The sequence below is a fragment of the Trichomycterus rosablanca genome, chromosome 2, assembly GCF_030014385.1.
Source record: "Trichomycterus rosablanca isolate fTriRos1 chromosome 2, fTriRos1.hap1, whole genome shotgun sequence".
In the NCBI taxonomy this organism is placed as follows: domain Eukaryota; kingdom Metazoa; phylum Chordata; class Actinopteri; order Siluriformes; family Trichomycteridae; genus Trichomycterus; species Trichomycterus rosablanca.
This window is the reverse complement of record NC_085989.1, coordinates 14,600,062-14,617,290: the sequence shown is the minus strand read 5'-3', so window position 1 is coordinate 14,617,290 and position 17,229 is coordinate 14,600,062. Positions and strand designations below refer to the sequence as shown.

The window sequence follows — 17,229 nt, the reverse complement described above, 5'->3', positions numbered from 1 at the left end:
CACGTGTGACTTTTTTTTCGTGCTGCCTACCCAAGCCCCCCCACACCCCCACAAAAAAATAAAAAATAAAAAAAAGTTGCTTGCTTTTTTAAATCACTCAGAAAGCATATGCAGTAAGAACTTCGGGCAAGTCAGCAGCCAGTGCAGAGTTCCCTTGCCGTCCATCATAATTTTATTCTAAGCAGGCAGCTTTGGAGCGAGTGCAGGGAGAACACGCCCGCCCCGACTGATAGACAGACAGTGCGCTCTCTCATTCTCCCCCTCACTCTCTCACACATACACACTATCCTAACGCTGCCCATCTGAGGGAAGCGATTAAAAGGGCTGCTCTCTCTTTCTACCGCGGTCGCTCTTTCTTTGCTTTTCTTTTCCCCTCCCTCTTGTTTCCCCCGGCCGTGCGGCAACATGAACAAGCTGTATATCGGTAACGTGAGCGAGCAGGCGAGCGCTCTGGACTTGGAAACTATCTTTGAGCAGTGGAAGATACCGTTCAGCGCGCCCTTTCTAGTCAAAAGTGGCTACGCGTTTGTGGACTGCCCCGACGAGAAGATCGCAATGAAGGCCATCGATACACTTTCAGGTGAGAACTGAGATTGTGACCTGCTAACACCTTAAACGTGCACCACATTTAAACGTGCTTTAAAACAATAGGACTGTATAGTCTAAATGTACCCATAGCCTTTTATTACGTAAACTGTACCTTTTCTGGGGGATACAAGCTATTGAACTGGCTAATAAAGCCCATATTGTTGTATATGACTTAAGTCCACTCCATCCATCACATGCATGCAAACCAGTACTACGGAAATCACAAACTTTTTAAACTCAAATCATTCACCTATGTGTGTTTTAGTGGTAAATCTTGTGTACTGTTTTAAGCACGTTTTCAGAGTCTAATTGAATATGCTTTAGTGTCAAAGTATCTTTTGAGTCAGAAACTTGGATTTATTGCTATAAAACCGAATTCAACTGATCTCTGGTGCTGACCCGCCAGGTGGTTACATTTGGATTTGGGTTGGGTTGTTGGCGTGGAGGCCAGGACTTCCTTGTTAAACACAAACCATTTATTTTTAAAATAATTTTACGTTAAATATGTTAGAAGTGTTTCTGTTGATTTGGGAAGATATTTTGAAAGGCATTTCTCTGGTGTTTTGTGATATAAGCCAGTTTTTCGCTCGACTGAGGCCTGCACAGGGTTCAACTTTGTCTCCATGTTTAACCTCTAGGAAGAACTAGCGTGCATCTGTGCTCTGTGTATAGTGTGTGTATATAGCAAGATTTGTTGTAAAAATAAACAGATTGCACCCACAATGCAAATGAAGTCGTTATTGAGATGTATGCGGCAAAACTAATCACGACCATCAAGTAGCCGTTTCTTAGTACATCATTACATAGCTGTATTATTAGTATTGTTTAACATTAGGTTTTAATTTTCTGCTTTGGGTTTTTTTTTTCTCAGGCAAAGTAGAACTTCACGGGAAGCTTCTAGAAGTGGAGCATTCTGTACCCAAGCGACAAAGGTAATCAAAAATACAAATTAGCCCATAATTAATTACTAGATTTGGGTTTTGTATGTAAATTGTATTTGTGGTCTTTTAATGTGGATCCTGATTGTTGGGTTTCGTCTCAATAATGTGGTGGCGTATGCATGTGTATATTTATGTGTTGGTGTACGTAAATATGTTTAAATATATACACGTTAATAAGACGACGCAAAGCTAGACTTATGATGTGAATTGCTTGTATGATCTTGACTGGTTTGCGAGCCCTACTTACATGTAATTGTAAAAACTCATTGTTTAACTTTAATTTATTCATTTATTTATAGCGTATCGAACGCTAGTGATGTTAAAAAACCCATGAACATTCACACAACACTTTTTTTTTCATAAATGTCAGTATTTACACACGAGCACCCGTGTGTGATTGTTTTTTTCATTGGCGAAATTTTTTTTTTTTAAATGTGTTACATTTCATAAAATTAAGTGACTGTGGAACACTACGTTTAACCATACGTTAGTTTACGTGACTAGTGTTGCAGCTTTTTCATTAATGCGTAGTCAGATTTACGTGTCAGTTTATCGTTTAGGGATTTTAAATTATTTTTTTGTCTTAAATGCAAAATTGTATCCTCGGATTGATTTTTAACACGGTATTTCGAGTTGCATAACCACAACAGAACAGCATGTGCATATTTCCGACAATTATCATAATGCAAATAAGGTAGCACAATCGTAATCTTAGCAGCTGCAATTAAGCAGACAGGCCTGTGAGCGCTCAGCTCCATGCATGCAACGTAAGAACAAAGTGTTCAGCACACTCAGTTAAAGGATGTATTGCAGATCCTGTGTATAAAATGGGAGTATGTTAGGCCGTAGGGCCATGCTTTTTCCTGTGCTGTCTCTTACAGAAGGAACTGCTCTTCCCTCGTGCTGTCTCGCGCTTCCGTTTCTTCTTCTGCTCATGCGCATTGGGCGTAGCTCGCAAGCCTGGTTACGAAAAGCAGCCATTGTGAGGCAGGGGCCCACTCTGCATTTTACTGGATTTGATTAAAAAGCGCCGCTGTACACTTTAACACGAGCACACTGCTGTAAACAGCTCACGCTAATTGTACATTTGAACGAGGCAGGTAACGAAAAAGCTTCCCACATTGGGTTTAGCTGAAAGTCTCGTTCCGTCAGCACACGTAACGGTAAAACATTTAAACTGCTTTACAAACTGCCCACCCACTTAACATATATGTATTTAATAACTACATATTTAAACCATCCATATGCAATAACATAAAAACAGAAACGTTGCGTTTAATTTAAAGACATAAACCTTGACGAATGTTTGGTCATACTCTTGTAAATTTAGCCTGTAAATTTTTTTTTCATGTCGATTAGAATTTGTTTGTTATATGTGGATCATGGTGTTTTGTGGATTGTTAATTATTGCACACCAGCAAATAAACTCTAGAAACTGATTGTACAGTGTTGTGCAAAAGTTTTGACACTCCTAGTTACTGCTTGTTTTGATTTTCTGTGTATATATAAATAATGTGTATAAAAGGGAAAACACATAAATGTGCCTTAACTATTGCGCATGCAGAATATTTTTCTCACAGTAAATTAAATTTTTCCATTAGAAGGTGAAGACGTTTCAGATTAAATGTTTAAAAAAAAAATAATAATAACACCTGCACACACTAATTGAACTGAAGCATGTCCATTCTCTTATAATTTACAGTATTTTTATGCATGTTCATTAAGTCCCCCCCCCCCCCCCCCCCAACTTAACAGGGACAAAAAGTAGACTTTAACTTCTCAATAACTGCTTTCATTTAAAACTTATTCTTTTAAAAAACAGTCTATAAATGTCTATACACTTACACTGTTTTCTAGTGAACTAAAAGGAGGAAATTTTTTTTTACTTTATTGTTGTAAGTCCATCCCACCTCCAAAACAACAAGAGGTGTAACAATAAGTCTTTTGTTGCATTTGTTGGTATTATATAGGTTAACATGTAGGATTCTGTTATAGCACACTAGGTATGGTTGAACATGCTAGAACATGCTAGTTTGTATTTATTTAGCTAATATATGTATTAAGCACAGAGTTGAAATGATCAGTGTTATATTGTAACTTTATTGCTAATTAAATTATTGTTCTTTTATTTTTATGAGTAAAATAAGAACGTAAGTGTCTCTTCTTTCCTAATATGCTAATAACTAAATCCACCTTACCAGTAGGTCAGTTTGAAGCTCAGTTTGCATGATGCAAATAATTATCTGTGGTTTTCACTTGATACTAAAACTTTAAACAGTTCAATGCGTTATTATTTATTTGAGTTTGCTTTGCTTGTAAAAATTATTTTAGGCCATGCATGTGGTAAAAATATGCTACTAAAAAAACTGTATTGAGTAAAAACTGTATTAAGACTCATCTGCAAAGTTAATGAATGTAAAACTGTTCAAATCAAGCCAATAGGAATAAAGTTAATTAGGGCATGCTGCTAAATCTGCTGCATGCACACAAATCAACTATTTTTTTTTTTTAATTGATTGAAAGTTCATGTTTACATTTCAAAAAATTGGATGCTATTCTTAGGTTTTAATCTCCAGTTCACTACAGTAACCTGGTGTAAACAAATATTTGCATTTGGACCACTAAATACTAAAAAGATAGTTTTATTCTATTTTTATTTATTTAGTTATTAGCGTGTGCTTCATAGCATTTCATTTATGTTTTGCTTCATGAGCGAAAGTAAATAGTGTAATAATGAAGTTGCTTTAAAGACCTTAATATAGTATAGGTTAGTATATTACTTTTTACCCAGTAAGAATTGGGTATCTGTTCACTCTGGTCACATGACAAGGCTGCGATTCTATGTGTAGGCCATGTGATGTTAAGCTTATTGCTTAAAAACAGCTAAATATTTATAAGGTCTCATACTATTTTACTGTATTTCTGTTGGAAACAAAAACTAAGCCAATTTTGTATTTTATTTATTAAACTCATAATTAATGAAGGTTTGACTTTATTTCCTGTTTGGAAATTACACTTAACCAGCTGTAAATGCAATCATTTTATCTGCAACCTGAGATTGAGTTGGTAATATGTTGTTTGGTGGATTTGGTTGTTGTACATATGTTATTTATTTAAAAACTGTTTATGCTTCATTTCTTTCCTCATTATACCCAATAAAAGTTATCTCCACAATTAATAAACAGGCTGGTCAGTTTATAGTGGTGTTGTAAGTGGAAGAAATAAATAAATGATTGCATTATCTGTTTAAAATATGTATTTTTTCTAGACCAAATAAATTTTAAGCTGCTAATAACAGAAAATATAGTGTCATTGCGATCAATCTGTGTGTCAAAGGTCATAAACATAGAAGTCAGAAAGCGCAGCCAATAGGAATGCTAAAAAGGTGCATGCTGGGAAATTTGCTGCATTCCATCCAGTAAGCGTCAGAGAATCTGCCACACATTTAGGCAGGACATGGCAGTGATTTCTTTTGGGCATGTATGGCTTGTATAATGTTTCTATTAGGCTTATTGCTGGCACAAATAATTTACCTAATTACAGTGTTTCAAATAGAATAGTAAATGTACTATAGCAACATGTATTGCTTTAAGTTGGTTAAGTTGGTTGTGTATTGAATAATTTACTTATCTAGGGTTAATTCAGAAGTTTTTAGGGTCATAGATATCCATGTTTACCTGAAATACAGAAATGCCTAAAATTACCTTTATAATATTTTATATTAATATTTAACAAGTTGGCCAGCTTACTGTAAATATGTAATAGTTAATTAATTGCATAATAAGTCTGAAATGGCACATACTTGTAGTGTGTAGTACTAGGTACTAGGTTTGGTTATGGCCTGCTTTGATGCCCTACGTGGTTGGTACATTTATTTTGATTGTGTGCTGGATAAGTGTAAAGTCATGCAACTTGATGTTTAATAACTTAATCTCTTGTAAAACCGACTGATATATTTTTGTAGTTGAGAGTAAATGAACAAATGTTAATGCTGTAAATGTCCATTTTTATGATATTTGTTTCCTAGGCTGGTAATATAAAATGGCATTATCCAATAGGCTAGGGCCAATATGTTGTCACAGCAAGTTGGATTTTAGAATCTGTTTTACGGTCAGAGTTGACTTGCATTTACTTCTAGTGTAAACTGTTTAATTTCATTGTTGCAGTATTCAAATGTATTTAAGCTTATTTAAGGACTATGTAGTTGCTAAGTGAAGTTACTGTTCAATCCAGTTTTTACATTTATGACATTGTTTTTATGCACATAGCCAGTAAGAATAATGTAAAGTATTGCATGTTGGGAAATATGCTGCATTGCACAAATTGTGTGTTTTGTATGATGTCCCATCAGTACATATTTGGGTGTTTATTTATTTGGTTTTTCCACTAGTAATGGCTGGTTTCTAAAAATTGATGGGAAGATTTATAAAATAAGTTTCAAATGAAAGCAAAGGTCATGGCATTTTCTTAGTCTGCAGTGCCTATAGGGGAGACTGTCGATGTTTTGGAATTAAATTACTGTGGGGATTTTTGTTGTACCAGGTAATTCTGGGTGGCTTAAAAGGCTGTTTTTTCAAGGTGTGTGTGTGTGTGCGTGCTACAGTTTAGGTAGTGGGGGGGGGGGGTCAAGAAATTTGGCCTCAACAGCAAGGCATGTAGGACCAATATAGGACCACTATAGTTTATTCACTGTGTGAATAAAAGGTGCATTAGAAATGTGTTGGCTAGCGACACAGAATGATATGGTAAGCGTCTTTGCATCTTTGAACAAATTTTGATATTAAGCAGTGTATTGTTGGCTAATACTGATTTGTTGACCTATCAACTAAAGGTTTTTAGAACAGTATTTGTTACTAGCTGCAGGAAATGTGGATAGGATTTCTGAAAACAAGTGAACCTAAGATGAGTCATTTAAAGCTAAAACTAAACCATGACCAAACTTGAATCATTCTGTGTCATAGACAGTGATTTGTCATGATGCTTTTTGCAAATTGGTGCCTACTAAACCTTGTGAATTGTTGCTGTATCTTAAAATGAAGCTGATAAGTGATTTAAATGAACCTAGTTTTTCCTGTATTTGTTGGTTTATTGGTGTAGTTATGTGTATGATATTTGAGATTTGGGATGTGAATTGCTGAATTGTTTATTTAGAATAAACTTTGCTACACATTGTGTACATATTTTAAAATAACAAGAAGTGCAGCCTTTATGGTTTCTAATATCAAGGTATATGTAGACAGAAATTTGCCATCAGTTTTTTTTATAAGCGAATGTAGAGTATTATAGATTGGTTGTTGGGTTTTTAGAGTAAATAAATATGCCATTTAGTTCTGCTGTGTAGGAAGCAGTCATATCCTCAACACACAATATCTGTGTTTAGGCTAACCTGTAACTATAGTAACCAGGCCCCACCCCCATGCCAGAAGGGGACTCGCTCTTGTTCTGAAATGGGGTACTGAGAACTCCTATCCCCTACACCCATGCTCCCGCTCCTATAGGTTAATCCGCCAGAAAAGAACATTCCATAGTGCATTCCCACTGTAACGCAGGCCAGGGCTGGAAAAGTGTGCTAGTTTCCTACAAATGTAAGAAAGTAAAATTGTAGTCAAAATTAGACCCGTGTTAAATGGTGACTCTTTATTTTTTTGTTTTATAAATATTTAAGACTTGCAGTGTGGGAGGCTGTTGGACAAAACCTACACTCTCCTTTGTATGAGAGTTTATTACAAAACTGGTGTAAATCTCTGCAGTCAGATAACCTGTCACTATAACGTTTTAGCTATCAGCCAGCTTACAAATAACTGGACATAATTTCCTGTTGACTTTTACAATATATGCATCACAGCATGATACTAAACGCACACTTACATTTAGCACAACTTACAAACGCACCGTGTACAAGTCGTACCTATACATACAATTACACTGTCTGTAGAGCTGTTCAATTTCATACCCCCCCCACACACACATACAGTGTATCACAAAAGTGAGTACACCCCTCACATTTCTGCAGATATTTAAGTATATCTTTTCATGGGACAACACTGACAAAATGACACTTTGACACAATGAAAAGTAGTCTGTGTGCAGCTTATATAACAGTGTAAATTTATTCTTCCCTCAAAATAACTCAATATACAGCCATTAATGTCTAAACCACCGGCAACAAAAGTGAGTACACCCCTTAGTGAAAGTTCCTGAAATGTCAATATTTTGTGTGGCCACCATTATTTCCCAGAACTGCCTTAACTCTCCTGGGCATGGAGTTTACCAGAGCTTCACAGGTTGCCACTGGAATGCTTTTCCACTCCTCCATGACGACATCACAGAGCTGGCGGATATTCGAGACTTTGCGCTCCTCCACCTTCCGCTTGAGGATGCCCCAAAGATGTTCTATTGGGTTTAGGTCTGGAGACATGCTTGGCCAGTCCATCACCTTTACCCTCAGCCTCTTCAATAAAGCAGTGGTCGTCTTAGAGGTGTGTTTGGGGTCATTATCATGCTGGAACACTGCCCTGCGACCCAGTTTCCGGAGGGAGGGGATCATGCTCTGCTCAGTATTTCACAGTACATATTGGAGTTCATGTGTCCCTCAATGAAATGTAACTCCCCAACACCTGCTGCACTCATGCAGCCCCAGACCATGGCATTCCCACCACCATGCTTGACTGTAGGCATGACACACTTATCTTTGTACTCCTCACCTGATTGCCGCCACACATGCTTGAGACCATCTGAACCAAACAAATTAATCTTGGTCTCATCAGACCATAGGACATGGTTCCAGTAATCCATGTCCTTTGTTGACATGTCTTCAGCAAACTGTTTGCGGGCTTTCTTGTGTAGAGACTTCAGAAGAGGCTTCCTTCTGGGGTGATGGCCATGCAGACCAATTTGATGTAGTGTGCGGCGTATGGTCTGAGCACTGACAGGCTGACCCCCCACCTTTTCAATCTCTGCAGCAATGCTGACAGCACTCCTGCGCCTATCTTTCAAAGACAGCAGTTGGATGTGACGCTGAGCACGTGCACTCAGCTTCTTTGGACGACCAACGCGAGGTCTGTTCTGAGTGGACCCTGCTCTTTTAAAACGCTGGATGATCTTGGCCACTGTGCTGCAGCTCAGTTTCAGGGTGTTGGCAATCTTCTTGTAGCCTTGGCCATCTTCATGTAGCGCAACAATTCGTCTTTTAAGATCCTCAGAGAGTTCTTTGCCATGAGGTGCCATGTTGGAACTTTCAGTGACCAGTATGAGAGAGTGTGAGAGCTGTACTACTAAATTGAACACACCTGCTCCCTATGCACACCTGAGACCTAGTAACACTAACAAATCACATGACATTTTGGAGGGAAAATGACAAGCAGTGCTCAATTTGGACATTTAGGGGTGTAGTCTCTTAGGGGTGTACTCACTTTTGTTGCCGGTGGTTTAGACATTAATGGCTGTATATTGAGTTATTTTGAGGGAAGAATAAATTTACACTGTTATATAAGCTGCACACAGACTACTTTTCATTGTGTCAAAGTGTCATTTTGTCAGTGTTGTCCCATGAAAAGATATACTTAAATATCTGCAGAAATGTGAGGGGTGTACTCACTTTTGTGATACACTGTACATATATGTTTAGACACACACACACAAAGGGATCTTCAAAAAGTTTCCGCACTTTTACATTTTCGTGTGAGGGTGGGAGGAGTAGTAATTGGTCGTGTCTGAGAGACAGAGCGCTTATGGTCCGTATTTAGCGGACCATTTGATTTACACCGTTTTGGATGCACAAAGAAGCTTTAAGGGGAAGAAGATTTACATGTGGTGGTGATTATGTAAAAGCAGCGATGCATCAGTGGCTATGCGCTCAACCAAAAACATTTTTTGCTGATGGCATTAAAATGTTGGTATGATTCTAAGAAAATGCATTGGTGGTGTAATTTCTAGAATTTTTTCATAAATAAAGTTAGTGTATGTATGTGTATGTATATATGTGTGTATATGTGTGTGTATATATATATATATATATATATATAGTATTTATGTATATATATATATATATATATATATATATATATATATATATATATATATATATATATATATATATATATATATATATATATACATACAGTGTATCACAAAAGTGAGTACACCCCTCACATTTCTGCAAATATTTAATTATATCTTTTCATGGGACAACACTATAGACATGAAACTTGGATATAACTTAGAGTAGTCAGTGTACAGCTTGTATAGCAGTGTAGATTTACTGTCTTCTGAAAATAACTCAACACACAGCCATTAATGTCTAAATAGCTGCCAACATAAGTGAGTACACCCCACAGTGAACATGTCCAAATTGTGCCCAAATGTGTCGTTGTCCCTCCCTGGTGTCATGTTTCAAGGTCCCAGGTGTAAATGGGGAGCAGGGCTGTTAAATTTGGTGTTTTGGGTACAATTCTCTCATACTGGCCACTGGATATTCAACATGGCACCTCATGGCAAAGAACTCTGAGGATGTGAGAAATAGAATTGTTGCTCTCCACAAAGATGGCCTGGGCTATAAGAAGATTGCTAACACCCTGAAACTGAGCTACAGCATGGTGGCCAAGGTCATACAGCGGTTTTCCAGGACAGGTTCCACTCGGAACAGGCTTCGCCAGGGTCGACCAAAGAAGTTGAGTCCACGTGTTCGGCGTCATATCCAGAGGTTGGCTTTAAAAAATAGACACATGAGTGCTGCCAGCATTGCTGCAGAGGTTGAAGACGTGGGAGGTCAACCTGTCAGTGCTCAGACCATACGCCGCACACTGCATCAACTCGGTCTGCATGGTCGTCATCCCAGAAGGAAGCTGACGCACAAGAAAGCCCGCAAACAGTTTGCTGAAGACAAGCAGTCCAAGAACATGGATTACTGGAATGCCCTGTGGTCTGACGAGACCAAGATAAACTTGTTTGGCTCAGATGGTGTCCAGCATGTGTGGCGGCGCCCTGGTGAGAAGTACCAAGACAACTGTATCTTGCCTACAGTCAAGCATGGTGGTGGTAGCATCATGGTCTTGGGCTGCATGAGTGTTGCTGGCACTGGGGAGCTGCAGTTCATTGAGGGAAACAGGAATTCCAACATGTACTGTGACATTCTGAAACAGAGCATGATCCCCTCCCTTCGAAAACTGGGCCTCATGGCAGTTTTCCAACAGGATAACGACCCCAAACACAACCTCCAAGATGACAACTGCCTTGCTGAGGAAGCTGAAGGTAAAGGTGATGGACTAAACCCAATTGAGCACCTGTGGCGCATCCTCAAGTGGAAGGTGGAGGAGTTCAAGGTGTCTAACATCCACCAGCTCCGTGATGTCATCATGGAGGAGTGGAAGAGGATTCCAGTAGCAACCTGTGCAGCTTTGGTGAATTCCATGCCCAGGAGGGTTAAGGCAGTGCTGGATAATAATGGTCGTCACACAAAATATTGACACTTTGTGCACAATTTGGACATGTTCACTGTGGGGTGTACTCACTTATGTTGCCAGCCATTTAGACATTAATGGCTGTGTGTTGAGTTATTTTCAGAAGACAGTAAATCTACACTGCTATACAAGTTGTACACTGAATACTGTAAGTTATATCCAAGTTTTAGTTCTATAGTTTTGTCCCATGAAAAGATATAATAAAATATTTGCAGAAATGTGAGGGGTGTACTCACTTTTGTGATATATATATATATATATATATATATATATACACTGTATATATACAGTATATACTGATGAGCTTCATGAGTTCTCTTTTATATTACCAAATCTCTCTTCTGTATTGATTACAAATGCTGCATACAGTTGCATGACAGTAACTTACAAACAGTGAAGTTTGTATGAAGCAAAAAACTAATAAAGTGAATGGTATGTAATGGTACATTAGTGTAGTTATTACTGGGTGACATTAGATGGTAGTTCTGTCTTTATTCTGGGACATGATACAAAATATTCAAATGTTTGTTTAAAAAAACAATAATAGATCCACAGACACACTGATTACCATGCATTGCTGGCACAAAAAAACTGCAGTGTTCGTTCACATTAGCACTTCTGCACTCTTTCTTTGAATAAGTATGTAAAGTCAACTGGTGCATGCACACTGAGGGTGAATGAAGAGAAGCCTCAAATCACTAGTCTGAACTCTCTAAATTGTGTGTACATGTAAGCTTTAGCTCTGCTCTTAATTCACATTAAGTACCAGCTGTTTAAAATAAATTAAAATTACAATGACCTTTTTAACCAAGAGCATCGAACAAGGACCTCTTTGTTATCTGTAAACCGGTTGATCAGTAACATCACTTGTATGATGCATTTTATCACTAGTATCAGTAAAAATAGTTACTTGGCCATTGCTAAAGAACTGTGCATGCACATTTGCTGAAAATGAGTTCTTGTTAAATGTCTGAGCTTCCTAAAGGACTAAAATAATCTAGAGCAGATATAACATGTTTGTCATATGTACAGTGGGCTGAGAGGGTTAAGGGCTTTGCTCAAAGGCCCAACAGTGACTCCTTAGCAGAGCTGGGATTCAAACCCAAGTTTACAAGACCATTCAGATGTGATTTTTTAGCATGTAGCTAGGAAGAAGTCATGACCAGCCCTTAGTGGAACTTTTTATTGTCACAGTTCAGACTGTTGTAAACAACTAGAAAATTGAAGTTGCTAAAATGATTGTAACTATTTCATATTTTATGAAGTCTGTCTAAACCCTGGCTGTTTAGTGTATTTAGTACCAGTGTTTGAAAGGCAAGTACCCATCTGACTGGTTAATAATGATAACTCACCTCTTATTCAGCATTAGTATTATTTTTATGATTATTTTTAAGCCACTTGACCTCTCTTAATGATTCATCGGTACAGTGTTTTAGGGCTCAGTAAGGTCCCATTTAGATGTTATTGTGCTTAGTGACCTGTTTACATTTAGTAATGTGCAAACATGCACTGTGTGAACTTTGGAGTCATTTGAAGGAGCTTGTTTCAGACTGATGAAATGTACACATTTCTACCACAAACAGTGGCACAAAAATTTATAACCTTAAGAGCCTACTGGTCATAACCAGCTTTTGACGCAGTTTACACATTTATTTAATTAACATTGACTAAGCATAATTTTGTATTTCCATTTACTTCTTTACTAAAACATCTACAGAAACTTAATGTATGGCAAACACTGTGTATGCTTTTGGTCTTAAACATTTTAGTATATGCATGTTTGGAATTTGCTGGCCACCTTATGTGATTTCCTTTCATTAGAAAAAACATTAATGGCTTTGGAAAAACTCACCTTTGTTTAGATAGGTAAACTTTGTTTCAGTTTGTTGCATTTAAGCTGATTGCGAATTAAAATGTTTGGTTTTGGAGTGGCTTCTCAAAATTCAAAGCATCCAAGTTTGGTCACCTTATGTTTTGATTATAAATTAGGTAGTTTCTGATAGAATAGAGGCCAACAATTAAAATGATGTAAAAACAACTGTAAACAAGTACATTTGTACAGTAACACTCATGTGACTGATCTTACAACTGTACATTATAATTACTCATCATCTTATTTAATAATTTGTAAAGTCAGATAGTTAAGACATTCCTGATTGTTTGTAGTGGGGTGGGGATTTTCATTTGTGGTTCGTGATGTTGCATGAGGTTGAAAACAGCCTCCCTGTACACAGGCTAAAATGAAGGAAAATATGTAATGTAGGAATCAGCTGGCCTGTGTTAACCTAAATAAATTTTTCTTTTAAGGTAATAAAAAATGTTTCCATGTATCATCCATGGCTTGACTGCATGCTTACAATATTGGAAAGTCTTTCATGTTTGCTTAAATAAGTCAGAGAAAAGCATGTGGCTCACTGTTACATTGTATGAATCATAGGATCACAAATTTTAAAGAAACATACATTCATAGTACATGTGGCTTAATACCAAATGTCATACATGGAAGAGCAGTACATTACTACATGTTATGGGCTTGATGATATAGTCATGTTGGTACATAGTTGAAGAGGAATTGCATTGGAAAGGCCAATGATGACTTGGTGGTAATGCACCAGCTTATTTTAAAATAGTGTTTGTTCAGTCCTAATATTGTGTTGAGTATTTACTGCATATGTGACAGACGGAAACAGGCAGGGCTCTCTAAGCCCGCATCAAGGACCTAAGATTAGTATGCAGTTCTAATTTTATTTTATGTACTTTTAATTTGGCAATCAACATTTAAGCAAATACAAATCAGAGCAAATAAACTCTTATATCTGCCTTTTCAATTTGTGTTGGAATTTAAAGGGTTAAATTAAAGAAGCTTTTTTGTGTCCCTCTTCCATGGCTAGATTGTTGGTTGTTGGTCCAGCTGTAAATTCTCAGCGGGCTGAGCAGTAAAAATTTATAAGAATTTTAAATGACAGTAAAATTGACGATTCTTATCCTCCCTCTAGGTGGGCGGACTTTGTTATCGCCAACTATGAATAGTTCCGCCCTCTGTGGGGACACGGGTGTGACAGTAGTTGTTTAATAGCGATGGTTCTGCACGAACATGTTTAGCACACAGTCCAATGTGAGTATAGTGAAGTCACACATGTACCGCTTGTTATGGTTGTTCATGTATTCAGTGAGTAAATATAGGGTAAGCAAGGACAATTGCTTTAATTGTCCATTCTGTTTATTTTATAGTATAAAAGAACAGAATGAAACAATGTGCATGGTGTATTCTACTCAGAACTTGTGGGATAAAGCAAATATTTGTAAGAAGTTATGGCATTTTGCATAAAAAATGAGCGATTTTTGTTTAGGTGTTAACCCTCTCTGTGCTGGTTGCATTTCTAACTCTGAACTATTGTCTTCTTTTTAGTTTCTTATCTTTTGCGGGACACTATGTCAGTGATTTAGGGTCAGTGGTCATTTTATTTATTTTATTTCTATTTTCTTTAAATAAAGTCAAAATATCAAGTGAAAAAGTGTGCAGCCGTAGAAGTGAAAAAGTGTGCAACCGTAGAATAGCAATTAAGCATCTTGTGTTAAAATGAGGAACATTGAGGATAAAGTTATACATTTATATCAGTTTCACAAAAAAAAAATTCAAACTGATGCTGTTTTGCTAAGAGATTAAGTAAGTATAAGATTGCTGAAACAGCTTTGCAAGAAAGTGCATTTATAAAGTATTATGCCCATTCTTGAAATATTGTGACTTTGTTCTTGAAGTCAAAATTAAAATTTAACAGTGGCCCTAAAATGCTGTTGTGGTGCACAGTAAACTATGCTTCCAACTTTGTGGCAACATTTTAAAGAAGGCACTCCTGCCTTCTTTAAAATGTTGCCATAAAGTTGGAAGCATATAATTTAGCTTATTTAATTTATTCATTATTAAAGTGTTTGAGATACAATAGTAAATTATGCTAGCCCATTACTGCTGGGATCCAGGACTTGAATCCCCAGCAGTGTGATAAGCTGGTGGTGCATCTACATACAGACATAATTAGCTACATTCAAGGGGGTGGGATGGCTGATGCCCCATGATGCATTGGTGTTTATTGCTGCCAGAGATTCCGGGCAGGTGGATAAACTGCAACCCTGACCAGGATTAAGTGGTGGTAAAACATTGGAAAGAATGAACAATTGATTTATTATTTTTGTTAATAATTATTTTTTCAAGAGCTTTAATTTCTTTTTTCACTTGTGTCCTGAAATGGTTTTTAAAAAGTTTGCAGGCCAAGCAGCATCACAGTTTTATTAGTTTGAGAAGAAGTGTGATTGTGCGTATGACTGAACAAGCGCATTGACAATGGAATTGACAGATTACATCTGTCTTTTTAGAAGTCTTGAAAGAAAAGCTATTGAATTTTTTTATTTACATTTGACCATTTGACACACTGTCATTTAAGTGACGGTTTGTCCAAAGCAACTTAGTTATGACCAAATACCATGAAATCAATTGAGGGTTAAGGGCTTTGCTTAGTGGCCCAACATCAGCAACTTAGCAGTAGTGGGGTTTGAACTGGCAACCTTCTGATTACTAGTCCAGTACATTAACCATTAAGCTCCCACTTCATTAATGTGTTTTTGCACTATCAAACACTTATTGTGCCATAATGCTAGTAGGTTAAGGTCACTGGTATTACGTTGACTGATGGGACAAATTACTAACAAACAAGTGAGCCTTATTTCTACTGCAGCTGTTTTCTGCATCAAGTTAATCCTTCATACATTTGTGTGAAAATGGGTTTACAATTTATTAGCCTCATCATGGATGCCGCTGGGAAAACTACTGTAAAACTCTTGTAAAATGCAGTTTAGCTACAAAAATGTAGTAACCCACAGTTCAATCTACACAGTAGATATTACAGTAGCAATTTATTGCATTTTTTTATGAAATAATTGTGCTGACTGAGTGTAGACACTCCCCAGAGTGGTAAAAGGCAAAGTGGTGTCACTTCAGCTAAACCAATACAGCTACATAACTCTTACTAGTATTAATTACCAGGTCACTATATTATCAAATGTTCATGGTATAACACTATTGTAAATTACATAACATGCCCACTTTTTGAGATTACATCTGTACACATTTTGTACTGTAATAAAATAACTATGCATGAGGTATATTAGCTATAAAATGATTAACCAATACCTTATATTTGAGAGAATTTAACTACTTCATGTTCACAGCCAATTGAAATAGTGGACTCTTGCTTAGTTCACTGTTTGCAAGTTGAACTGGCTTTTTTGAATTTCTGAGTGCTTGCGATTTAGAAATCAGTTTTTCTTGGGTCCAGTTTGGTGCATACCAAATACAGTATGGCAAAGAAAAGCAAAATATAGAATTGAACAATGTTTATAGTTTGTGTTTTTTGTAAAGTAGTCCAGGCTTGGTTTATAAAATAGTGTAGCTACTTGATTTAATACTACATTACTGAGAAAAGTAGTTAAACTTCTAGCTGCCTGCTTACAAATCGGGGGTTATCAGAAGTTTTTATTCAGGATATCATGTGATTGATTATTTGTATGTATGCTGATAATGTGTAGAGCAGGTGTGTATGAGACTCAGACTTGAGGTTTAATGAATCTTTCCCAATCAAATATTAGGATTATAATATCTCAGAAAGAGTGATGTTTGGGAACATGTCTTCTAGTGTTACTGAGTTGCAATCCTTAATATATATGGCTGAACAACCTAGCCATTGGTAGGTACACTTGTCAGTGTGCTCTTAGTGCCAGGCTGGGAAAAATAAGGACTATCAGCAAGGTGTAAAACTGTGCCAAATCAGATATGCAGAACGATCTTCTGCAAGCAACCAAAAGCGGAAATAAATTGAATATTTGACAAATCTTTTTTTAAATTATGAAATACTGGACATTTGGGTTATTATTAAGAATAGCATATATAAATATGTTTTAAAAGCATGTTTGAATACCAGGGGAAATCTGGACCAGATTGTATTTGTTTTTTTTCCTTTAAATGTTTTGGATGAGCACAAGTCACAGGTTTTATGGCCTGCTGGTTTGCTGGACTGTAATCTTTTATTTTAGACCCTTGATCATGATTTGGTATTCTTACTCAATTTGATAAAAATGACCTCAGTTTGTTTCATTTAGTCAAGCTACTTAATTTTTTTTTATTGTGAAACTTTGTGTAATTAATTCAGTAGTCAAATACAATAGTCCTACACACCATCTCTCTGCTTTTG

The 17,229-nt window shown here is 36.9% G+C and overlaps 1 protein-coding gene across 1 annotated transcript in view; it reads left to right on the top strand.

Annotated features, from left to right (window-relative positions):
* The first annotated feature begins 405 nt into the window (after positions 1–405).
* Positions 406–17,229, top strand: part of igf2bp3 (insulin-like growth factor 2 mRNA binding protein 3) — a 37,874-nt gene continuing 21,050 nt past the window's right edge. The window contains exons 1-2 of the mRNA XM_063011751.1: positions 406–580; positions 1,460–1,520. Of these exons, the coding sequence (XP_062867821.1) occupies positions 406–580; positions 1,460–1,520 (236 nt within the window). The remainder of the gene's footprint in view (positions 581–1,459; positions 1,521–17,229) is intronic.